This window comes from Larus michahellis, chromosome 23 (assembly GCF_964199755.1).
Source record: "Larus michahellis chromosome 23, bLarMic1.1, whole genome shotgun sequence".
NCBI lineage: Eukaryota > Metazoa > Chordata > Aves > Charadriiformes > Laridae > Larus > Larus michahellis.
In genome coordinates this window covers 3,108,054-3,134,060 of record NC_133918.1, presented here as the reverse complement: position 1 = coordinate 3,134,060, position 26,007 = coordinate 3,108,054, and the positions used below count along the sequence as shown (strand labels likewise).

Below are 26,007 nucleotides of genomic sequence, written 5' to 3'. Positions count from 1 at the left end.
GTACCACACCCCCCTGCAGCCCCAACACCCCCCCACACCCCCTGTATCCCCTGAGTACCACACCCCACTGCATTCCCCGTATCCTCCCACCCCTCCCCTGCATCTCCAGGGTAACAACATCTCCCTGCATCCCCCCACACCCCCCGCAACCCCGTGGTACCACATCCCCCTGCATCCCCAACAGCCCCCCTGCAACCCCCTGCGTCCTCAGGGTACCACATCTCCCTGCATCCCTCCACGCCCCCTTCCCCCCACCCCCGCTCCACTACCTGCATCCCCAGGGTACCACATCCCCCACATCCCCCCTGCATCCCCGGGGTACCACACCCCCCAGCACCCACAACACCCCCCCACACCCCTTGCATCCCCAGGGTACCACCCCACCCCACCCCTCCCCCCGCATCTCCAGGGTACCACGTCCCCCCTGCATCCCCCCGGCACCACATCCCCACGTTATCCCACGCCCCCCTGCCGCCCCCCACCCCTCCCCTCCACCCCCACCTCCCCCGCATGGCCCCCACACCCTCCTGCCTCCTCCACAGCCGCTGCATCCCCCCCCCTCCTGCCGCTACCACACCCCCCCGCATCCCTCCACCTCCCGCAGCCACACTCCGCCTCCCCCCCCCGCTCCCTCCCTCCACAATCCCGGCCCCCACCCCCCCCACCCCCCCCTCCCTCCGCAGCCCAATCAGGGCGGGTTGGACGAATTCAAACCCCGGCCCCGCAAGCGCCGGCGGCGGCTCCGCTCCCCGGCTCGGGGAAAGGCTGCGCCGTGGAGCGGGGCCGGGAAGGGGAACGGGGCCGGTCACGGATGGGCTCGGGGAGCCGCGGGGCGGGCTCGGCCCCCGCCCGTCTCCCGGACCGCAGGTGAGCGGGGGGGAAAAAGGCGGGGGGGAAGAACCGGGGGGCTCCCGGGAAAGTTTGTGTGCGGTATCACCGGGGCGGCGGCTGAGCGGAGCCCTGGGGATGCACCGGGCGCAGCCCGACAGCGGCTCCGCAGGGGCGGTGTGGGGGGGACACACCTCTCCCGGTGCTAAATGTGTCTGTGTGTGCCCCCCCCCCTCCCACCCCGGGCTGAGCCGCCGCCCGGGTGGGGGTCCCGAGGGGCTTGGGCCGCCTGCGGGGCACCCTGCGGAGAAAGGGGGGTCCGGGGAGGTGGGGTGTCCCCGGGGATCTGTGACACCCTTGGCGGGGGGTGTGGGGGGGGAGGTTTTTTTTGGAGAAGCGTCGCTACTAGATGAGAAAATCAGGATGGGCGTTCTGGCGAAGAAGAAGTCGAAAACAGGGAATTTCTGCAGCTGCTGCAAAACTGCTGATTTTAGAGTTCTTATAGCAGGAAGCGATGGGGGGGGGGGGGGGGCGGTCTGTGCAAGACCCCTTGTGCTGAGGGGCCTTGGAGAGTGCCCACCCCCTGGTTCCGGTGAGCTGGTGTCGATCTGAGAAACTTTTGAATTAAATGGAGCTGGTTTCGCCCTTCTGGAGCCGTGGGTCTGCGGGGAAGCAGGGGAGAGTCGCACGGAGCCTTGGGACAAAGGGACAAGCCAAAGAGCCCCAGGAAGGAGCCGGTGTGATTTAAATCTCGGCCCCCTTGGGAAGAGTTGGACCTGCGGGAACTCGCCATGCGACGCCGGGAGTGTCGGTGAGCCCTACCCATGGCAGAGGGAATTCGGCTCTCCCGGGCGCTGGGGAGACTGGGTTTGCCGGAGACAGTTTTTGGTGCAGAGCCTCATGTTAAAGATGGGGATGAAAGCTGTCAGCGGCGGCAGGTGTGGATTTGACGGTGGTTAGGGGCTCCCCAGCACTTGACTCCCACCCTCACCTTCCTGCCGTTCCTGGAGATGTTCTGTTTTCTCCCAGCTGTTGTTATTTGCCAGAAATCTGCCTAAAAGAAGAGGAGGTGAAATCCTCGGGCGGGCAGGGCAGACTCGTTTGCGGTGAGGTGGGCAAGATCAGACCTGGGTTCCATCTGTTCGACGAGTCCCCCGCTCCGTAGGCACTGCAAGTGCCTCGTCACCCCAAGCTCGGGCTGTGATGCCGTAACAAGGCACTCGAGGCCTCCCATCGCTTTGCCCAGTTTGGTACCTGTCACCCTGGGGCACAGACCTGGAGCTGGGCAGAACCACAGTGGGGACTTGCCCCAGTAACAGTTTGGGGCTAAGGAAAAATAAAAATAAAATCAATCTGGTGGTGTTCCTGGCTGTTAATATCGTTAGGATTGTGCCGGTATTTGGGTTGGCAGCTGGGAGGTGGTGGAGATGCTGCCGGTTTTGCCCTGTGGTGGTTCTGGTGGTGCTGGTGCATGGGACGGGAGGTGGGGACGGTTGTCCTGGGTGGAAGCTGGTTCTGTGTTCTCCTACCTCTGGTCTTGCCTTTAGCAGCACTGCTCCTCCTTGCAGGCAGCAAACGTGCAAATTCTATGATTCTACGAAATGTGCAAATCTTTGGGTGAGGTTCTGCTCTTCCCCGAGCTCCAGGGGACCCTCTGGGGGGCATCGCCCAGGGCGGCTGCCCACGGCTACGGCTCCAGGAGGGGAAGGCAGAGACCTGGCATCCTCTCTGCAAGCTGTAAACACGTTGCACGGGTAAAATGCCTGACCGGCAGGTCCCCCTGGAAAGGATTTGGCACCGCTCTGGGGATGCACAATGTGCTGTCTGCCTGCCAACGGCTCCCCGGGCTGGGGGAGGACGGCTGCTGCCACCAACGGGAGCTCAACCTGTTGCAGGTGGCACCGGATGGGCAGTGTCGGCAAGTCCCGCTGCCTTCCTCGCTGTGCTCCGGCCAGAGAAACCCGCTCTTTTTATCCCATCGCAGTTGGCCGGCTCTGCTGCACTGTCTGCAGCGTCGCCGGGGCAGCCTTCCCAGTCCTCAGTGGGGATGAAGTGGGCTGCAGACCAGTGACCAGCACTTCCTCGGCGAGGACAGGGCTGGAGCAACGGCAGGCCGTGGGCGGATGCCGGAAAGCCGGCGGGTTAGAGCAGCAGACGTGTTTTATCAGCTCTGTGGTTTCATCGCGGAAGCTGACATGGGTGACAGAAGCGGGTGGCATCCTCTGGCTCCTGGCTCTGAACTATCTGGTGGTGCCAACTGCCAGTAAATCCTGCGCCGATGTGTTTTCCGAGCAGCTGCTCTTAGGAAGAAAACACTGTTGGGCTGTCAGGCGCCTGGGACCTGCTCTGATTTTACTGCAAATATTCTCTACAAAGTAAAATTGATGGATCTGAATCTGATATTCCGAAGGGGAACTTAATGGCCATTAGGCTGTTTCTTTTCAGCTTTGAGTGCAGAGCTGCGCCATTTAACGGAAGGAATAAAGGCATAAAGATAAATGAAGAGGGCTGCCAGATGGGTGGAGGGTGGCAGGGGGGTGGCTGCTCTGGGGCACGGGGCCAGGAGATGGAGCACAAGGACCTGGAGCAGAGTTGGGGGAAGCTGCTGCGAGGTCTATGGAAGGAGAAGTTTCTACCCGCCAGGGCAGCGTTGCTCCTGACCCAAGGAATGACTGGTAACATGGGTCTGAAATGGCCAAGCCTCCAGGGGTGAGCACCCCTGAAGTCCCCGGTCCTGGCTCTGCCTGTGGCTCTCCAGCCTGTGGACCCTTTCAGGGACAGGAGTTGGAGCCATGGCTATCGATGGCCTCTCGAGCCCCGATTTGCCTTTGTCTTCCCACCCTGGCAGGGCGTAGTGCCTGCTGGGTCTCTACATCCCAGACACCAAGGCAGAACCTCCTCTGGGGAGGATTTTTGTACTCTAAACCACCGTGTTTGGAAGCACGCGTAGCTGCTGCTTGAATTACCCAGTTAATGTAAGTGTTTAAGAGCAGAAGGGGTTCGAGCAGATATCATTGCGCCCACAAGAGAGCAATCACTTGAGTCCATGCAAAGGAACAAACAACTCCTGGGAGCTCCAAAATAGGCAGAACATGATTTACTGAACTTCTCTTCCAGCCTTGTCTGGGCTCTGTAACATTAAATGCCGCTGAAGAGCGTCAGCAGGCTGTAGAGCAAAAACAAGCTCCGTTCTCCTCCCACGTTCCCGGGCTGTCACAACTCACGTGCAGGATCTCGGGGAGAAGGGAGGCGCTTTGGCCATGGGCTGCTGGTGGTCTCGTTGTTGTCGAGCTCTCTGCCCCGTCCTGCTTTCCAACGGAAGCCGCAGTGATGTGGGTGCAATGAGTTTGCTGCAGCTCCGCCTGCTTTTCTCCGCCTCTGGGTAGGATCTGAGGGTGAACTGCATCTGGTCCGGGTCCTCAGCGTTGGGGGTGTGAGGGGTCTCCCGCAGCTTTGGGTTTGATGGGCTTTTTGAGGAACTCGGCCATCTCCAGACCTGCAGTAACACTCCTGTCCCTTGCTGCTGGGGCTCTGAACGCGCAAGATGACAAGGCGGTGTGTGTGCTTGACACAGCTCTGGACGTGGTGCCATCAGGATCCTGACCTTGTTCTGGGGGACCCTTCAGCCCTGCTTACACCCAGAGGCTGAGGGAGCCGTGGGGCAGCGCTGCTCACAGCTACTGCGCTCCAAGGCTCTGCTCCCCGTGTAACTGGCTACAGCCTAAACAAGGAGACTTTGCAACTGGGAAGGGATTCACGCCACCGAATGTCCTCTGTGAGCTGACGGTCTTCTTCAGGCTCCTCTTGACAGATGCCATGGGCTGGAGCATCCTGCCTGGTGGACGGGCGAGTGCGGTGGCGCTGCAGCGGGGACAGGCGCAGAGCTCTCAAGGACACTTTGAAACAGAAGGTGGCAAAGCGCTAGTGAGCCCCCAGATTTAGGGCAGCACACGTTCTCCTGCCCATCCCTGGACCAGCGTGGTCTCTGAGAGCAAGGACCTGAGGATGCTCAGCCCCACTTCTGAACAGAGCCATGGGTACCACATTGGTGGGACTCCCATTCTTTGGCTCCGCAGTGTCCGGGAGGTGGGGTGAGGTCCAGGTCTCAACTTGCTGCTTTTCTGCCTGCTCAGCCCCATCTGCTAACGATGCTGTCCCAAAGCGTCACCCGTCAGTTGGCGCTGGGGTGGTGGCTGAGGGGTAAAGGGACGATGTTGGCTGTGGGAATGTATTCCAAGCAGTTGTTTCTCTCCACAGCGGAGATCAGGGTTGGAGCTGTGGGCTTGCTGGCTTTGGAGGAACAGGGCAGCAGTGCGGGACCAGGAGTCTCTGGTGGTGGGAGTCTGTCCTGCCTGCAGGAGACGGGGAGGTGTTGCCCACACCCTCTCAGGGGCTGGGGTCTGCTGGGGGGGGTCTGCACACCTTAGTGCCAACTTTGCAAGGGAGAAGGGTGTGAGCAACAGGACCTGGGTCTCCCCATCTGGCCGCCAGTATGGAGATGCAGGAGATGCCAGCGCTTCTGTCACGCTCGTCCTGGGCGTGGGCTGTGCTGATCTCATCTGCAGGCGCTTCACCGAGATTCTGGAGCAGCCTCCAGAGCGCTGCTTGGGGAGGAACAAGCCAGTTTTAGGTTAGAGTGTAGAGTTTCCAGGAGGGATTACAGGGTATGGTGGCTGGTGGCCAGTAGCCCCTTCCGGGGCCAAATTCCTGACTCCCAACCTGGAGAGTGGCTCGCTCTAGGATAGGGCTAGATCGCCGGAGTAGTGTTATTCTAGCACCTGGGTCTTACCACAGGCCTTGTCTCCATGCACATTTTGTATGTCTTGGCTGATACCTGGCAGCAGTAGCCCTTGGCCAGCTGGACCAGTCCCCTGGATATGGGCTCGTGACCTGTGCCGACCTCCTGGGGAATGGACAAGCTCTGGCAGCTCATGAGCTCATGGTTGCAACCACGCTCTGTCTGACTTCTTGTACCTCTGAGAACCGAGGTTCTCCTCTATGGTGTGCAATATCTGCTGAAAGCTCAGCTGTATCCTACTCTTCATGTAGGACCTTCCCAGACTAGTCTGGGCTCAGAGCTCCCGGTGGGAGCTGCTCCACTGCACGGCATGGTGAGGCATCCCTTTGGCATGACTTTGCACGGTCGGGCTCTTCTCCAAACAACTGCTTTTTGCTGTGCTGGGCCTTTTCACGTCCCACGAGGAACCATGATATTTCTTCCCCCGGTGTGTCCTTTCCTTTCAGCAGATGCTGCTGCTTCCCCGGGAAAGCAGGAGGCACGGGGGTGGGTGCAGGGAGTGCAGCCACAGAAGTGAGCGTATCTCTCTGGGGATCCATGAAGACGCAGGGCTTAATGCCATAACGGATCTTGAGCAGCCTTATTTCCCTCTTCCGTAGATCCTGTGGGACCTGCTTGCTTGATATTTTTTTTTTTTTAATTTTTTTTTTTTTTTCCCCCTACTCCCAAGATCTGCAGCAATTTCACCTCCAAGCTTCTGGGTCCCCTGCAAAGAGCAGTTACCTCGCAGGCTGTTTCTCCAAGAAGGGAGACCTGGAGGTGTTCCTCCCCATAATTCTGCTGTTCCTCCCTCATCTCCATGCTGTCCGGCTGCCTCCAAAACAGGCATCGTCCCTCCTCACATGTGTGGCCGGACGGTGCTGCTGCGTGTGGGATGCCTGTCCCCATTCTTGTGGGATGCCTGTCCCCACCACTCAGCTCTCCCACCCCAGCAGCCACCGCAAACCAGACCTGCCACCGCAGCCCATCGTCTGGCAAGGTGGCTCTGCAAGCGTCTCCGAGTGCCGATGCTCCCAGCATATCAATTCTTCAATGCATTAAATAAAATAAAGAAATAAATGCAAGGGGATAATAAACCAGAAAGCGATAGGCCCAGAACAGCAACAATAGATGGATAAACGCTCGGCCTTCGGGGAGCAGCAGAGCCGTTCACTGCTCTTCAGCGCACATCTGAGCCGCGGCGGGCAGGTGTGCGTACCCTTACAGGTGTGTGTACGTATTTGTGCGCGGTCACACACCGCCTGTGCAGAGGTGGTTTTGCCATTCCCTCCTCCTCCTCGTCCGCGTTATCACTGTGGCGCCGAGCTCCTGGGTGGGATGCTCAGCTGCCAGCTCAGGGGGACGCGGGTTGAAGGCTCCGCTTGTGGGGCGCGTGGTCTTGGTGTGGTGCCAGCTCTGGCAACGCTCGTGGGGTGAAGGTGAAAAAATCGCTGTGAACGTCCCCCCCCCTGCCCCAGCACTCTGCCTTGGGGGAGAGGTTTTTTTCCCTGTCTCGCTGCATCTCTCCCTTTCCTACAGCCTGGTTTGTGCCTCACCGCCCTGGTTCATGTTCCTGCTCCTGCCTGCGTATGCAACGGGGTGGACACAGGGTCACCCTTGCTGCTGGACACCCACTATCTCAGCACTTGCCGAGGGCTGTGAGTGCCCAGCAGCGCCCTGTTCCCAGCCCCTGCCGACATAAACAGCCTCAGACAGCTCTGGCCATTGGGCTGGTGGGCACCTGGGGGGGACGGGGAGCCTCCGTGGGCCAGCAAGGGCCGAAGGCTGCAGGTTCTTGGTGTTTTCCACAAAGTGTGGAGGTGACAGAGTTGTTGGCACAGTCGCTTAAGGGAGACGTGGGTTGGGTAAGGGGGACCTGAACCCATCTCCCACCTCCTGGCAGGGACCATAGGAAGCTGCTGAGGCAAGATGTCAGGGCACGAGCTTCAGGCTGGGATGAACCTGCCAGCACGTTGTTCTGGGTCCTGCAGGGTTGCAGGTTCTTAAGGCCAGATGGGGCTGCCCCAAAGAGCCATTGTCTTTTGCTGTGGTATGTGTCTCTTTATTGTTTTATTGTTTGTGCTGCCATGGTGTTTAGAGACTTAGTCACAGCACGGGGTCCTGCTGGTGATCTAGAAGGATGGGGAGACCTCCAGGCTACCATGGTGGGAGTGTAGAGACCAAGTGACAAGAGAACCATCAACCCCCACCAGCCCCAGCACTCCGTCTCCTGTCTGCCCTGTCCTCTCCACCTTATTCACTTGTCCTGGCCCGTTCCCACCACAATGCTGTCTCTCCTGGCGTTGGTCACACCTTCTGCATTTGTTGCCTGTACCTTTGCTCCTGCTGGTGGTGTGTAACCAGCTCCAGCTCTGCTTGGCGCAGAGACCTCCTGTGGCTTGGCCAGCCTGCTCCCATCCCTCCTCAATGCTTGGGGCTCCTCCACAGAGCCCACTCCCTGAGCCTGGGGGGCAGCCGGGGCTGGGGGCCAGCCCCATAGAGCCGCACGACGTGGGAAATGCTCCTCAGCTTGGGAGATCGCAATTAATGCGGAGAGGAATTCACCGGACCCTTTGTTGGCGCAGATGGTCTGCATTGCAGATTTGGGAGTTTGTCTTTAATTGTATCAGGCATGTGTGCTAACGAAGGGATTAAGGCCTGGAAGGGTGAGCAATGCAGGCCAACTTTTTCCTTGCCCGTTTCAAGGTCTTACGTTTTATAATATTCTCTGTCTCTCCTTTCCCTCCCTCATCCCTGTCCTCTGCCTGGCGCAGCCTCCGGGTTTCCCCCTCCTCACTGGAATCCAGTGATGCTGGTCCACACTCTGGATACGGACCACTTGCCCCAGACCTCCTTCCCCCACCAGCTGGCCAACCCTTCCTCCCATTAACAGAGGGCCAAGGGGCCACTTTGCTTGAATCCGGGCACCGTGTCACTGGGGTGGAGGTACCTGTGACGGGGGGAACAGGGTCCAGCCTTGCTGTGGCTGTACAGGGGGTCAGAGCAAGGATGAGAGAAAGGATTAACCTGACCCACCTACAGGCAAATACCAGTTAGAGGAATAATGTGGCCAGAAGGGTAAAGCAGGATGGGTAGAGGCTGCTCGGGCTGTCCTGCGTTATCTCCCCTGCTTCTAGCATGACTGGGCTGGACACCGTGCCCTGTTGGCTCCTGCTCCGCTCCTGCTCTTCGCTGTGTGAGCTGGGCCACCTTGTGGGAGAGGTACGGGCTCTCTTGTAGGGCAGCACTGAAGGGAGGGAGCCGTCTGGACGTAATAGGGTTCACGGCCAAACGCAATGCTCGTCAATCCCTGCTGTAGCGTGCAGAGCAGGGGCCACCATGTCACTGCCCATCTCTGGTTCTGCAACCCCGGGGAAAGATTAACTTGGAGCAGCGGCTGAGCACGGAGCTGGTTCGGTTGGGAGTCACGTTCCCATCTGTCCTGGACTGCTCCTAAAGAGTGTGGCGCAAAGTTTAACTCCTGCTCGGGTAGACCCAAATCCATTTGTGTGTCCATTTGTCCCTTCTAACTTTGTCCAGCAGCAAGGTAAATGTTCCCTTCTCCCTGGTTTCTCCATTGTGCGTTGGCAGCTTGGAGCACTTCTCCAGCAAAGATCAGGACGTTCTCCAGGGCTGGACATGTTCCTGGGAGGGGGAGAAGTGGTCAGTGATGCTCTGTCTCCTGTGGGGAGCAAGGGCTCTGCAAAGGAGGGTCTCTGACAGCCCACGGAGCAGGAAGCTGTTGTCATTGTCCAGCCACGAGATCCTCTTCATTCCAGATCAGGAATAAATGGGATGTAACCACGGCTTGGGGGAAGCGTCAGCTCCTCCAATAAACCCACTGGGGAGATAGATGGTGACTGAGAGCTGCTGCTGTGGGTGCAGTTACACCAGTAGACCCGTCTACTACCCTGTCTTTGCTTGGTGGGGTTGGTGTAAATGAGGGTGGAGACTCTGGAGCCAAGTGGTGGATCAGTGACGGTCCCCGGGGAGCAGAGCAGAGAGGTCACAGGGGAGACAACCTCATCCCCATCAACCAAGGGGTGTTCTTCCCTGGAGGTGCCAGGGTCTGGGGCAGAGACCATGTGTCTCTGGGCTGCGATTCCCTCTTCCAGCACGAGCAGTCTCGCCAGAGGACTCGCATCAGCCACCCTTCCTGGGGCACCGACCTGCTTCCAGGAATGAGCGCGGGGATGCATTTCTCGGCTCTCACATGGCGGGGAAGCAAATCCAGAAGTGATGACAAGCCCTTGGCATTGAGATGGCACAATGTGTCCTGGCACGAGGGCCCTTGTACAATTAGCAAGGGGAGAACAGGCAGGACTGGCGCTGCCCTGTGAGCTGAGATACCTGGCTCTGCGCCGGAGCTGAGCTCGGGGGCAACCCAACCAGCTGCAGCCCCGAGCTGGTGGCGGACGGGACACGGGTCCCCATGAGCATGGCCCTTCTTCAGCAGGACCCATGGTTTGTAGGTGTCCTGCCTGTTGTTCCTGCTCTGTGCACACAGGATAAGGCTGGCACAGGGGATGCGGAAGGAGAAAAGCGTTTCAGCAGGGGGATGGAAGGATTTGGGGTCTCTCTGTTGCCTGAGGCTCTCGTTCTGAGGATGCTCCTTCCCTCCCCCTCTACCTCATGCCCAGGCCCAGAGTTTGACTGTTCAGGATTATGGGACTGATCCTGATTTTCACCTCCCTGGGGGGAAACAGCCGCAGTCACAGGGCTCGGGATCAAAAGCAGCACGACCTGCTGCAAAGTGAGTGTTGAACTTTGGGAAAGGGCTCCGGGTGGCGAACCCCGCGCAGAAGGAAACATCAGGCAGGAGCTAAGCGCCTTTGGCCGCTCTGCGACATGTGTTGGTTCGGGGCAGGGTGCCTGATGGGATTCTGGTGAGCCCGGGCTCCCGACGTGGACAGTCTGTATCTGCTGGGGGTCTGTAGGTGGCCTGACATGGGGGTCCCCAGCTTGTGGCCTTGAGAGAGGGCTTCAGCGATTCCAGTGCTGAGCTGCAGGGGTGATATTGTTGCTCTGGTCCCCCAAGAAAGTGTCCCTACCCATGAGAGGAGGGCAGCGCGGTCTTGTTTCCCTCTGATTTTATATGCTGAAGTCCAGAGCTGCAGAGTCCAGCCGTGAGAGCAGCAGCGGGCTGCAGAACTGCTGTCTGTGGCACCTGGGTGAGATATTCCTGGTGCCAATATTCTGGGTACCAGCCTGGTGAAGGGCTGGGTCCCTTCTGAAACCCTGGGTTTTGCAGTGAGGAGCCTTGTGTCCGCTTGGCTTCGGTGTGAGCCTGCTTGGCTGAGTTGTCTCAGCCGCGCTGACCTTGAGGGAGGCAGGAGGGCTCTGGTGGGCGTCCGGCGAATTGTGCAGGACCTCGGGCACCAACCAAAAAGTACCTGCAAATTAACGTCTTGACAGTCTCCTACCAGCTCTAGGGCAGGGGGGAGTGACTCGGTTGTAGGGCTTTCTTTGGCAATGGTAGCAGGACGGCTGAATCTATAGGAGCCAGCAAACTCTTCCTGGACTGAAGGTGACCTTTTGGTGCCTCTAGAAGATTGCCAGGGTTCATTAGCACCAAAATATCTGCCAACAGCAGATGACTAGAGCAGGCAGCATCAAGGATGGGGGCTGTCTTGTGTACTGCTGACTAAGTTCACAGTAGGGATTGGAGAGCTTTGCCTTGTGCTGGGTGGATATCTGAGTGACTGTAGACAGGGGATGACAAAAGCAAGGTCCTGGGCCTCCATGAGCACTAAAAAAACATCACCCAGGCAGGAGGGTTTAGCCCAGATGTCCTCTTGTCCTCATCCCACCATTCCAGCACAGATGCCTCCTTGGCCATGGTGTCATACACTGGAGAAGTCATGGGCAGCTTTGGCTACAGCCGGGGGTAGGGAGATGACGATGATGATGGGTCAGAGCAATCTGCTCGAGCCCTTGCTGTGATCCAGGGCAGTGCTGTGTCTGTAGCAGGTTCATGGTTGCCTTAGTTCCGTACGTCTTGCAGTTGGTTTCTCATGCTATACATCAGCTATGTCCACCCCCAGCCCATCCCTGGAGCAGGCTCTGAATCCAGTTAGACTCAAGAGGCTCCACAACCCCAGGGCAGCCACCTTGATCCACGCAGCAGCTCCCAGTTCCAGTGTCTGCAGGGCTTGTGGAAGCACTGGTTGGGCTAGAGGAGGGCTTCAGATGCTGGGAAGCGTGGCAGAAGTGAGATTTGATTAGCACCTTCCCTAAGGGAAGCAGAAATGGGATACCCTGTTTTCCTGCAGCTCTGTGTCTCCTGCTGCCGATGGTAGATACCATTACTTTGAGTTAGTAGCAATCTGCTCCAGTCACGGGAACAGCATCGATTTACACGAGCTGAAGACCTGGCCCTGGAATCGATCTGCATTTTTATCAGCTCATCTCAGCTGACGGGAGAGGTTCTGGGGCTGCGGAGGAGGAGCTCTGTTCTGGGCTCGCTGCTGTTGGTTGCCTCAGCTCCCCTGGTCTTCTGCTTGGTCCTGCAATGTCATGCACCTGCCCGCAAAAATTTGGAGGGATATTCTCCAACTTAAAAGCCTACCAGGGGACTGCAGGTGGTTTGTCTGGGAAGCCCTCACATGCAAACTGTGCAGGTCTGTTAACGGTTGCGATGCTTTGTGGAAGAGGTAGAGCAATTCCAGCAAGGTTTTGCCTTCACTTTTCTCCCCTCCCTCTCCTGCTTCCGTTTGCCTCTGAACTCTACGGGTGGAGGGTATAAATTCCAGAGCACGGAACTGCCAAAGGCAGGGTGTTTGCGCTTTTTCCTGTGATGTTCCTTAATGAGAGCAATTACCCCATGTTGGCATCTGAAAATTTCATTCTCCTTTCGGATTTATTATCGTGTGAGGATGATGGATTGGAGACCACTTGTCAAACCCATGGCAAAGGAAGCTCTTAATATGTTCCTCCATCATCTTGCCTCTTTTTAGGGCTCTGTCTATGCAGTTTGTCTGCTGTGCCCCCTCCAGACCTGCCCTTTCCTGGCTGCTCTTCTCTTCTCGCTACCTTCTGAGTTTGGCAGGAGCCACTTGGAGCTGGGCTGAAGCCAGAACTGCCCCTGTTGGAATGGATGGGATAGTCCTGCCCAGTGGAGAAGTTCTGAATAGGTCTGTGAGTCAGCAGCAGGGCTGGACTTCTCATTTGGAGAACAGGAGCTTTGTGATCTTAATACCAAGAGTCCTGGGTTCAACCAAAGGTTGATGGGACACAGTGCCCATATGTGGTTTCATGAGTGTTCCCCTCTTTTCAGCCGTTGCCTCCTTTTACCTCCTGGCTGTGCCCTTTCTGATGCAGCCCAGGGTCCAGGAGTTGGACACAGGTGGTGAGCTACAGATGAGTTCCCCAGCACCGTAACAAGCTCCCCAAATTGGGTTATGGCTTGGCCGCCTGAAGATGTCAGCAGGATCGGGTGGGCTGCAGCCATGTGTGTCCTGAGCTGTGGATGTTCATCCCCCACCACACCCAAGAGAAATGGTGCGATGAGCCCAGTGTGGGCAGGATGGGGAATGGTCATGGGTGTCTGCTTTTTAGATGTCAGGAGCTCCAGGAGATGTTTCAGATACTGTGTAGATGCCAATAGTGGCCAGATCATGGCTTGGGTGGAGGGTGTGGACTTCTTAGCTACACTGTGGTGGACCTAAGCCACTGTGGTCCTTAGCACAAGGACAGATGTTGAAGACCCCTCGCCAGGGCATGTTCCTTCCTCCTCCTGGTGCCTGCTCACAGCAAGTGGCAGAAGGGCCAGCAGCAACCCTGGGCTGGGGTATTGGTGTGGCTCCTGCAGGCTTGGCCCTTGGACCCAGCACTACCCCCTGCAGGCTCTGTGGAGCTCTGGGTGTTACAGCAAAACCCAGAATTATGTAGGACAGCAGAGGCAGGAGACAGAGTGGTCTGGGAGACTAGGGTTGAGGAGAGCCAGTCCCAGGACAGAAGAAATATTCTTTAGTGAATTGAGGACAAAAAAGGGTCTGACCACCATCTTCAATGGGCAGGGGTATAACGGGCAAGGGCAGGCAACGCCTGGTGCTGGTGGAAAAGCAAGGATAACAACCTTACTATGAACACCTTCTGGCTGGAAACCAGCCCATCTGAACAATGGGTTTTGGAACAGCCTCGGTGAACAGAGGCTGAGCCGGGTTTAACAAAGCAGGATCCATTTCTGGAAGGATTTGTACAACCTCTGATTGCAGCAGGCCAGGCTGGTGGGCTTCTGGGTCCCTTCCAGTCCCAGAATCACAAAACGTCGGGGTTGGCAGGAACCTCTGGAGATCATCTCCTCCAGCCCCCGGCCACAGCAGGGTCACCCACAGCAGGGGGCACAGGAACGCCTCCAGGCGGGGTTGGGATGTCTCCAGAGACGGAGACTCCCCCACCTCTCTGGGCAGCCTGTGCCAGGGCTCTGCCACCCTCACAGCAAAGAAGTTCCTCCTCGTCTTGAGATGGAACTTCCCATGGGCAAGTTTGTGCCCGTTACCCCTTGTCCTGTCCCCGGCCACCACTGAGAAGAGCCTGGCCCCATCCTCCTGACACCCCCCCTTTCAGTATTTCTAAGCCTTGATAAGATCCCCCTCAGTCACCTTTTTTTCCAGCCTGAAAAGCCCCAAATCCCTCAGCCTTTCCTCATCAGAGAGGTGTTCCCGTCCCCTCACCATCTTGGCAGCCCTTTGCTGTCCCCTCTCCAGCGGTTCCCTGTCCTTCTGGAACCGGGGAGCCCAGAACTGGGCACAGTTCCTTGTTGCTGAGCAAAGGAATCACAAAAACTCCCCAGGAGCTTGCTCTGCCACAGCCCTTGTTTTTGCTGTTACCTTGGGCTGAGCTCAGGGGTGAGAAGGCAGAGCCCTTGCCAGGAAAAGCACCCCGTGCCATCCCTCCTTGTTCCTTCTCCGGCGTGCTCTTGCCCGCTGGCGGATGGGAAGCCCAGAGCAGCAAAAGGGGATGGTTTTCACATGCTGCCATTGCTGGAACGGATACACGGAGCATCTTTGGGCAAAGCGTGAGCTATCTTGCCAAAATGGCTTGAATAATTCGAGTCCTCAAGGAGACGTTTGCTGATTTGGAAGCATGTGCTGATGCGCAGGGCTGAGGGGGTACCACCTGAGGGGGCAACGCTTTAATTTAAAGCTGCCTCTGTTAATGTTACTTATTTCCCTCTGAAACCTGAGCTGTAGTGGAACACGCTGCCTGGGCAAGCGCTGGGGCTTGGTGGTGATGCTATGATCTGAGGAGGAAGAGAAATGATCCGATTTCAGGCCCGGAGCAGACTCTGCCGGGCTCCAACTTTTCCCCTCTGACTGCCCTCAGAAGGAACCTTCTCTCTGCGCGGTGTCCTGCAACCCAGCCCTGGCCGCGTCCCAGGGAAAGCAGAGTCAGCGCCCTTCCACCAAGCAGGATCAGTGCGGGATGGGATGGGGTTGGGGTGGGATGGGATGGGATGGGATGCTCCTCTTGCAATTCTAATCTTCTTGGGTTGTCCCACATGCCACCAGACCTGAGCAATAAGCGCCGAAACTGGGAAGCAACGTAGAAGGGTGGGAAGAGGAAGCCTTGGCAGAGTTTTTTCCTGGGCGAGCTGGTTCCCTGCTTGGGATACATCCCTCTGCAGAGCCCTGTGCATTCCCAAAGTTGCTCCCACCCCACCGGCGAAAGCTTGAGACTTGAGAGAGTTAAGAAGGACCAGGAGGGCTGACAGAATGAGCTGAATTTGATTAGCAAAGAAAGGGAGTGAACTCTTCCCAGCACATAAAGCTGTTATAAAGTGATCAATTGTTCTTTGCGTCTGCTGGGACAAGATGAGAAGCGATCAGTTTAATTTGGAGCTAATGAGATTTAGGTTAGATATGAGTGAGATGCAGATTGGCAACGAGGGAGTTCTGGGAGAATCCCCTTCAGCTGCATTTTGACAAAGCAAGTGGCTGTTCTGAGCATCCTTGGACTTAATTCAGCGCTGGGGGGCAGGTGGTTGTGGGAGATCCTGGTGTTTTCACGAATCCAGGATGTTCCTTGTTTAGAACCTTCCTGAGGATAGCCTTCGGGTAGCTACTCGCGATTTTTGGTGGTGCCATCCGCCCGTGGTGCTGGGCAGGCTGGGGTAGGCAATCCCACGGCCAGCCTGGATCGTTCTTCTGGGGAATTCAGCTCCACCATCCCCAGAAATACCCAGGCACTGCTGTTGCGCATGAATGGTGCCAGGCAAGACACCAACCCAGACAAAGAAATAATTTAAAAATCACTTAATTGCAGCAATGGATTTCTTGGGAGTAGCGTATTTGCCCACTTGCTAAATAATTCATAGAAGAGCCTGGTAATTAAATGCCAAAGATCTGATTTGCTTAGCATTGTTTGTACTTACATTACTATTTAAATGCAAGAAATTACCAAGTCATTTAATTGCTAATTAACAATAATACAGTTACTTACCATCTTATAAGAATTAGTCAGCACTTCTGTGTATTGTTTGCACAGAGCATAAACACTCGTACTCTTTTTTTTTAGGCGGTTATCTCATAAACTTATCCCTGTATTTGTGCTGATGGAAGGCATGTACCCCATCTTCTTTTAATGGCTATTAAAAACATGAGGAAAAATGCAAATTCCAAAAAAGAAAAAAAATACGGAGAAGCACTGGCTGACTGTGGAGAATGCCTAGATTCGTTCCCCATCTTCCTCCTTCATTTCCCTGCAGAAGGTCCCCTGGACACCAGCCCCTGCTGCGTCTGAACTTGCAAGCTCTCGTGCTGCGCGTGGCCGTGGATGGTGTGTAAAGGTCCTGGAGAGAGAGCAGTCCCCAGCATCCAAGAAGTTGTCTTCAAGGTGGGAGCGACAAGTAGGCCAAAAAGACATTTTTCTAATCCCTGAGACCTCAGCTTGTTGGGAAAAGCCCGGGAGGAGGCAGTGAGATGTGCTGGGATGCTCTATGTATTGTGCAGAGGAAGGCAAATGAGATGTAAGACCCAAGGACGGGAGGGTCCAGTCTTATAGAAGACACTCAGGAAGAAAAAAACCCCAGGGGTCCTGGATCAAATGAAGGATTTGGGGGCAGATCAGTTGGTCTGGGCTGTCCAAGGAGTAAAAATCTGTGCAGGAATACCGGAGTGTTCGTGTGTGCTCATCGGTGTGTGGGGGAGGAGAGGGTGAGTGTGGAGGTGGGGTATCTATGGCACACATGTCGCATGCCTGCGTGCATATGGAGGCTGCGTGGTGGGTACAGAGAGTGCTCCGTGTCGGTGTCTGGGGGTGTTTGGAGTCTGCAGGTGCTCTTGGGGCTGGATTTGGGTATTTGGAGGAGGAACTGTGGCGGTATGAGCTGGTTCTCAGCTCTTCTGAAGGGAGCTTGAGGGATGTGCTAAGGTCTTGCTCCGATGAACTCATCATTAAATATTTGTAATGAGTCACACGCTCCCAATAACGAATGCTTACTCAATGTCAGTTCATTACCCAGCTTCTTCAAACGATTCACTCGCAGCTTTCGATACTGGGAAGGGGACGGGCCACGTTCACAAGGCCAAAGCAAAGCTGGGTCCCTGCAAGGCGAGGTCTCTCTGGCCCCTTTCTGAGGTCGTCCACGCAGTCAGGCTTGGTACATGTGGCCTCTGCTACCTTTGAGAAAACAGGGAAAATTCATCCCTTTCTAACCTGGAGTGCTGTATGGTCGACCTGCTCAAGGGTGCCTACCTGCAGGACGCCTTCCCCACCTTTGGTGGACCCACTCCTGACCTAGAGGGGCTTCTCCAGGACACGGTGAATGAATGGCGGTGCTAGAAGAGGGCTTGAATTTCCCGAGACCCCTCGGGATGAATATTTCCTGGCAATATTTTCATCAGCATCCTGATGTTTGGGTCAATATTTTCCACGGGAAAATGTTAACTTTGAGGGGGGAAAAAAAATGCTGTTTTCTTTTCTATGTGGAAGCATTCAGTTTCGAATGTTAATGAAAATGACAGGGATCTGCTTATACAACATTCTGTTACAAAGTTTAATGCTGAAGTAGGGGACCAGTTTCCTTCCTGTGAACAATGGGAATGTTTCATTCTGGGAACCTACATGTGGAACTGTTTACCTGCCATCAGGCTGGTTGCACCGGGGTCTCTGAGGACATCAGCCCTGTCCCCAGATGTGCTCTTGTCCTGTCCCTACACCTCCTCCCGCATTCAGACTTGTCCAGAGCAGAAAATACAGGGGTTTGTTGCCCAAAGAGGGGCCTGGAAGGGGCTCTGAGCTGGCCAGAGCTCCAGTTTAGCAAAGGAATCAAATAATCCCCAATAATAGTCTGCCAGTTTCTGTTAGGCTCGGTCATTTCCTTCTATTAAGTGATAATCAGAAATGTGAGACAAAGCCTGTTTTTCAGCTGCTGCGTGCAAGCCATTTCTGCAAAAGACAGTTTTTCCCACCCTGTTGGACTCTGACCAGCAAAGAAGTGACTGGGACTTCTGGAAGGGGCAGGAGAATTGGTCCTGGCCACAGGGAGGTGTGCTGCTGTGTGCTGTCCCAGGGCAGCGGCACTTCTGGAGGCTTTAACTGGTTGTCAGAGTTCTTGGAAATTAGTCCTTTAGCTCCGGCACCCTCTGCCCTCTCTACTGCTCCCTCATTTCACTCTCCAGTGGAGCTCTTCTCTTCACCCGTGTTTTGGTTGATGGGTTCAGCTGACACCTCCCCTACATCATACAGCACTTGGCCTTCATCCCCTCAAGGGCATACAGCTGACTCCTGGCCAAAATGTCCACCAGGACCTCCGTGTTCTCGGCTGCGGATCTGCTTCCCAGCCCTTTGGTCCTGGTGTACGGCGTTATTCTGGCGCGGTGGCAGGGCTTTGTATCTGCTGAGGTTTCTGCTAGTTCTTTCCTCCAGCTTTCTGAGGTTTTGAGATTTTCCCAGGGCAATGCTGGTGCAGATGTAAACATCACTTGCAATCAACTGTCTGTTCTGCTTAAACAACCGACCTTTGAGCCCGACAGTCCGTGTAGTTTTTCACCCACCGCACCGTCCACTATTCAGCCCAAATCTCCTCAGATTGTTTTCCAGGGCACGATGGGGAAACTGCCGAAGATGAACCCTTCCTGTCTGCATTTTAGCTAAAATGTGAGATTAGGCCCAGTCGGTGATGGCATCGTGCCACAGGTATCCCATGGTATCTGCCATAAGAACCCGTGTCGGATGCAGCGAGGGTTAGGTTCTTTCACAGCTGGAGGACTTCAAACTGATGGACTTCAAGGGGCTGGGCTGATGCTCTGCTGGAAGGGCACCAAAAGCAGAGGTTGGGTGGTTACTCTGGCCCGGACACTTGTGCAATGTATTGATACAGGGTGAGAAATAGGTCTGAGAGGTAACGACCATGGGTAGAGCAGCACCGAAGACTCAGCTGGGTTCTGCAGGGCTGCTTCTCCTCGATGAGCAATGGCCTGGCAGAAAATCAAAATGTGATCTCTGGAAAAAAAATAATTGGGTGGATGTAGAGACAGGGGGAGCCGTATGTGTGTAATTAAGATGGCAGGTCAGTGATATAGAGAGCTGGATCGCTCCTTCAGCAGGTGCACCCAGCCAACGGGGTGTGTTTTGTTAAAAACGAAAGAGGTTCGGGGAAGCAGGGTGAATACTGAATGGGAGCTGGACTTCCAGCCTGCGGCCGTGACTAACACTCAAATGAGATCCTTGGCTGGAGAACTGCAGTCTGGAGCAACAGTAGGGCTATGACTTTACTGCCATTAGTCACCGGGGCTGATCAGAAGGATGCTAATAAATCAGAGAAAATTCAGTGGAGAAAAGTGACTGATGAGTGAAGATGGGAAACAGAGGCTTGACAGCGAAAGCTTGGGTTATGAGAGGTGTCCTAGCCACAGGCTACTAAAGCCTTGCTGGAGAACCACCTTGCTCTACCCAGCAAAGGTGTACCTAAGCACAGTGGCTGAAAGATGAAGCTAAATAAGCTCAGGCTAAGTACAGGTGCAGGTTTTAAGGATATTATTCAGTTACCAACAGCACAGGCAGTTTTCAAAGAACAAAACAATTCTTCAATATCTGCTACGAAGAGGAATTACCTCGGGGCAGGTTAAGAACTTCAGATTCATGACATTCACTTGGAGATATATATATATGCACACATATACGGAAAACAATCTATTGAATGATTATTTGTGGCCTACTTCAGCTTTGTTTCATATTCCTAGCTGGACTCTGAGAGTTGGTGATGCTTCTTTTTATTTATTTATTAAAAAAACCCCCATCTTCTTGTGACCTCAGAGGCAGAGGCTCGCTGTGAGACTTCTGGCATCACAAGAGGTACGAGGAAATGGTGAGAACTGGCAAGTACTTCTTGCCTGAAGGACCTGAAAATTGGAAACCAGCATGGGTGTGATGCTGGGCTTTTGGAGAACCCTGGCTTTGCATTTTCTTCTTCTTTCAGTGGCTTTCCTTCTCCTTTGCCGAGCTCAGCCATGGGCTGAGCAGACACAAGTCCCGCTCCTGCCTTTGGATCCACTCATCCACTGAGCTCCTGGATCTGGTTTCACCTCTCCCTTGTCCTCCCCTGCTCAGAGAGGGCCACCTGTGGGAACATCTTTATTGGTGTTGTGGGGAGCTAATCTCCTTGTATCACCTTGATTGCACATCCCTCTTGCTCTCACGGCCAAGGTGCTCCCTTGAGATGGAGCCATCTCTCCCTCTCCTCCTAAAAAGCTGTCGCAGCTGTAGGATGCTTAGGGTTGCAGCCTGAAAGTCTGACTCCTGCACTGCAAATCCATGTTTTAGGACAGGCAGGGAAGACCTGCGGTAGGCATCCCTCTAGAGAGCTCCGGGGAGCTCGGCGAGTGGATTTTGGCCCTCCTTATGCCAAGTCTGGGTCCCGAGGAGATGGCACTGCATCAGTTCCTCACCTGCAGTGTAGTGGCAGAGACCTTCCCTGCCAGCACGCTCATTAGGGTGTTTTAATTATTGAGACAGTCATTCTAATTGTGTCCCCTGGTTCCTGTTCTGCTGAGATTACATCTGCTTCTCATTTTCTGCACGCTGGCTCTTGTCCAAGCCACTCTTGCTGCGCAGATGGAGCGTGCACAGGGGGAACTCGCCCAACCGACCAGGGACTAGGATGCTCATTGTCCTCCTCCACCTGCTCCTGGCCACCTGGGAGGAGAGCTGGAAACACTGGGGAGGGCCCCAGAGCAGCCCTGCTCATGGCTTGGTGGCAGCTCCTGTGTCCCCATGGTGGCCTTGCCGACCGACCCTGTGCTGGTGCGTGCAGCTCTGTGGTCCCAGTAGAGATGCAGCCATCCTTGAATGCAATGCTGCTGTGGTTCTAGAAGACCCTCAGGAGAGAAGCAGCTTCTTCTGGACAAGCAGACATTGCAGGTGCTTTGTACCCCCAGCCCTAGAACAAAACTAGGGTTGTCTCTTTTCCTCTGTGACCTTCTACATTTTATTTCCACTGCTACAGTATTGTCAGTGAAGCTTTCAGCATCTGTTTTATGCTCCTGAGTTCCTTATCTTTGCTGACAAGGGTCTGGAGTGCCATCTGCTCGCAGACGTTGAAGGTGGATAATGGGGAAACAGCTCAACGTAGGAACATCCAAACCTGCTGTCTGCTACAGGTGGTTTAGATGGGTCAGTTGGGTTGATTCAGGAGCTTCTGGGTAGCAGCCAGCATCAGTGTCTCCGAGGCCTTGGGAGGTACCTAGAGAGACCCAGCAGCGTCCAGACAAGCAGCTGTATGTAACCACTGCTGCCACACCAGAAAATCTGTTTTGGTGAGCAGATGGGCGTTCCTGTGTCCAGGTCAGGATGTCCTCAGGATGAGGAAGAGTGCTGCCTCATTCCAGCTGAAATATTTCCCTGCCGGCCTAGGACGGTGTGTTTGAGCTACTCTTGGCCTTTATATTTAATGGCACTTCTCCCTCTCTTCTCCTTATTCCCTAGCAGTTTCTTTTTTAGACAGCAGTCATTACCTCTCTGCTGTTTTTTTCACTAGGCTGAGCTCTTCTGGTCTCCTATCATAAAACTTCACATCCCATTGATGACCCGCACAGCTTTTCCTGCATCCAGCCCTGTTTGACACGATGTTTTGGACCTGCACACACATTTCCAGATGAGGGCTCGTAAAACCTTACCCTTCTTGCTTCTCTCATCTCATTATCCTTGTTCTTCAGATCCCCTCTTCTTTATAGCTTAGGCTTCTCGATGACCGTATGATCTTTCCAGTGATGCCCAAGTCTTCCATGGCCTCGATGATGCCTCTCAAACTCCATCTACCATATTTTTTTTTCAAGAAAATTTCTTACTGGGTTACGTCTGCCCAGTAACAGAACTTAGATGCGGTCAGTCTTCAGGAATGGGCCACGAGGAACTCCATTAGAAACATCTCTCCACGCTCCCTTTTCAGCAACCCCCCCTCACATCTTCTTTGCTGGCTGACAGCTCATCCTACTTCGTTCACTGTCACCCCCAGCCCGACTAGAGACTTCTCACCATACCAAGTGCTTTGCTGACATCCTGGTAGAAGACATTAAATGGAATTTCTTTCTACAAACAGCGATCTTCTTGAAGAGGACTGTCAGCTTGCCTGCTGTGGTCATACTCTGTGAAAGCTGCAGCATCTTCTCTTATTTCACATATACATCTTTGTTTTGTTCCCAGCTTACTTCAGAAACCTTGAGCGCTGTTGTAGCGGGACACAGAGAACTCGTGTCTCTGTTGTTCTTTCTTCAGTCCAGGAACTATATTTGCTGTTCTCCAGAAAGAGAAGGAGAGTGACCGATAGCCTGTAATCACATATCCTGGCTCAACACAGTCATTAGCAACCCCAACTAAAGATTCCTGACTTTAAGCACTGGTTTTCCAAGGGAGACACGGCACAGATTGTCTAGTCCCGCTGATGACGATGTGTTAGCTCTCAGACTGATGCTCAGCTCAACCAAGCTGCTCCCACTGGCCCCATGCCTGGCTCTCTCTCTGAATTGGCATCCTTCCTCTGTCCCCCTGGCTGCAGCTCCGGCTCCCAGAGCAGTTAAGGTGAACGCAGGAGCCCTTCGCTCTGAAACCCAGCAAAGCCGGGACATCTGTGCCCGCCGTGACCCAGCTGGTCCATCTGCCAGTGAGGTTTGCCTCTCCCGTGATTTCTAGGTAATCTGTAGCAAAATAAGGTACCAGCTTCCCTCCCCTTTGTTGAAGAGCTTTTCACTGAAGTCCAAACTCTCTGACTCTTCTCTCATTGGTATGGCAGAATTTCTGGGAAAAGGAACCATAGTCCACAGAGCTGTAGATCCCTGCAGTTTCCGGTGTCCACAGGACATCGTCATCAGATGTTGGGTGGATGTGTTGGAGCCTGTGGTTTCCCCTGGGTGATCCTGAGGAATCATAGAATCATTTAGGTTGGAAAAGACCCTTGGGATCATCGAGTCCAACCATCAGCTCCACTCTACAGAGTTCTCCCTTACACCATATCCCCTAAACCCACATCTAAATGGCTCTTAAACACATTCAGGGATGGTGACTCCACCACCTCCCTGGGCAGCCTATTCCAGTGTCTGACCACTCTTTCTGGGGAGATTTTTTTCCTAATGTCCAGCCTAAACCTCCCCTGTTGCAGCTTGAACCCATTCCCTCTTGTTCTATCACTAATGACCTGTGAGAAGAGACCAGCACCAACCTCTCTACAATGGCCTTTCAAGTAGTTGTAGAGAGCAATGAGGTCTCCTCTTCCTCAAACTCAACAGTCCCAGCTCCTTCAATCGCTCCTCATCAGATTTATTCTCCAGGCCCTTCACCAGCTTCGTTGCCCTCCTCTGCACTCGCTCCAGCGCCTCGAGATCTCTCTCATATTGACATGCCCAAAACTGGACACAATACTCAAGGTGTGGCCTCACCAGTGCTGAGCACAGGAGCAGAACCATCATGGTTGGGAGAACTGGGTAATGCTGGGGAATACTGGGGTTGTTTCTTAGCTCCTCGAGCACGTTGCTGTACGTATCAAGGCCCTTTTGCACGACGATACTTTGATAGGCACATTCTGCTGGCACCAGCCCTCACCGCGATGATGCCTGCACCTCTGGGAGATGCAGTCCCTCCAGTATCTTTATATTAGGCACCCTCCTGCTCCTGGAATAGATTCCCAGAGAAAACTGGGTTATGATGCAATTAAGACTGAGGATATGAATCAGTGATTTAAGGCAAAAAAAAAAAAAAAAAAAATCTAGTGAGGGAGATGGCAGTGATCCCACGCTGAGCTCTGCTCACTGTTAAGGGAGAGTAAAGTATATGGAGATCTGAGCACCTTCCCTCCGCCCGGGAGCTGCGCCAGGCCGTAGCCAGGCATTGACGCCCAGCGGCGTGATTAGAAGAGCTGTGCCGTAACCTTGCAGTTAATGTCAATGCAGTTAAGGTACCTTGCGGGTGCCATGGCAACCTGCGCTGGCCACGGGCTTGCTCGCGGAGCCGGGATGCTGTGGGAGCCGGCAGGCTGAGAGAGCTGGATGAGCTGAGAGAGCGATGGCACCGGTGAAGCATCAGGAGGGTCCAACAGGCACCGTGTGTGGGTCGAACCCTGCCGGAGGTGGCTTTGCCTTCCCACTGATGTGGCTGCACTTCTTGTTCTGGCATGGCTGTTAAGTGTTTGAGGATAACACTTATAACACTTTGAGGATAAACTTTTCCTACAGGAAAGCTGGGGAGGGGCTGTTTGCAAGGGCATGGAGCCATAGGACGAGGGGCAATGGTTTAAACTAGAGCAGGGCAGGGTTAGATCAGACATGAGGAAGAAGTTCTTTACACTGAGGGTGGTGAGACACTGGCCCAGGTTGCCCAGGGAGGGGGTGGAGGCCCCATCCCTGGAGACGTTCAAGGCCAGGCTGGATGAGGCTCTGAGCGACCTGATCTAGTTCAAGCTGTCCCTGCTCGCTGCAGGGGTTGGACGGGATGGCCTTTAGAGGTCCCTTCCAACCCAACACGTTCTATGATTCTATAAATAGTTCAGAGCGCTGAACTGCTGGTGGACAAGAGCCATCTCCAACCCTTCAGGACAGTTTGCCAGCTTTTGCAAGAAACCTGATGCTGGAGCTGGCAGTTTTGGTGAGATGTTACCATAGTTTGTGGCACAAAGCCTAGCTAAAAGCATATAAGCTTCTTCACCAGGGGCCTCAGAGGTGCTACTGTGGAGGAAAGGTCCATTAAATTGTGCACAGTCTGATCAGGTGTCTTGCAAAACCTGGCAAACTGTCCTGAAGGGTTGGAGATGGCTCTTGTCCACCAGCAGTTAAGTTCAGTGCAGTCTCAGAGACTTCTTGTCCTGGCCTTGGAGCCCAGATTGCAAGTCAGAGAGTTGAGGAGAGTGAAATACATTTACGTAGTCTTGGATGAAAGTCCCCTGGGGAGCTCTGGAGCTGGGTTATCTTGATGTGGTCAAAGCTGTAGGCATGAAGAAGTGATGTGCAAGATGCGGATAACATTTGCTTATTCCCAGCTTGCCGTTACACTGAGCTGCTTTTTTGCTGCCTAAGCCCTTCCATCTGCCCTTTCCTCCTTCCATCCCCAAATAACAGACTCTAGAGGCATCTCAGTTCCTTCACGTCAGAGCCAGAATCTGAATTAATAATGTGCTAAGAAAATAAAGATAGTTCAACAGACTTTAAATCAAGGGGAACAGCATGTTAAAGAGTTTGAACAAATCACATTACTTTGTGTGCAGTTTTAGGGCTAGCAGAAATAAATCTCCCAGCAATTTATTGATGGTGACAAATTCTTTCAGAAAGAGCCTGCTCAGGGAACGCTTCTCTTTATCACTAGACTCTTGGCGTGAATTATCTTGGACCAGATTAATGTGTCCCAGTGAAGGTGTCAACACAATTTGTGTCCCAGAGCCTCCATGTCACCTGGGCTGACGCATCATGCGAATATATCTGCTGAAAACCGTGTTGCTTTTCGGGTGCTTCTCCCTTCGCTGTAGTCTGGGCCTGGGTTTGACACAACCATTTCCAGAGCCAGGCAGATGGGTCTCCCCGAGCGGACAGTACCTTCAAGGATGGGTCAAGGACACAGCCTGTCTTAGCCTGGGTGTGAAATCTACTTTTGTAAATCCATGGCAAGAAAAGAGAAACCAGAAAACTGCAGGGTTGACGACTCAGTTGCTGCCAATGAGTGTCTGACAGAGACAGTCACCAGGGCTGCCCTCACGTGGCTGGTGGGACCAAGACCTGGACCTTGGTTGATGTTGCCCATGGACTGTGTTGCCTGGACTGTGCCCATGTCCTCCAGGGGTCTTCCTGCCTCTGCACAGCCAAGACGCAAGGGGCAGGAGACACCCATGGAATACTCCATCAGGCATGGGGCTGGACGGGAGCAGCCGTGCATGATCTTAAGGGTGTTTTCCAACCTAAATGATTCTATGATTCACTCTTTTT

General features: G+C 54.5%; 1 protein-coding gene across 6 annotated transcripts in view; it reads left to right on the top strand.

Moving 5' to 3' along the window:
* Positions 1-399: 399 nt before the first annotated feature.
* The window catches only part of CTXN1 (cortexin 1), a 41,867-nt gene continuing 16,259 nt past the window's right edge, over positions 400-26,007 (top strand). The window contains exons 1-2 of one of the 6 annotated variants that reach the window (XM_074565697.1): positions 672-867; positions 16,314-16,441. Coding sequence is in view for 1 of the 6 variants with exons in the window: in XM_074565695.1 (XP_074421796.1) it covers positions 1,653-1,766; positions 16,314-16,454 (255 nt within the window). In the remaining 5 variants the exon portion in view is untranslated. Of the gene's footprint in view, positions 868-1,265; positions 1,767-16,313; positions 16,455-26,007 lie in introns of those variants that run through there. The other 5 variants (XM_074565702.1, XM_074565698.1, XM_074565695.1 and 2 more) reach the window with 5 other exon arrangements.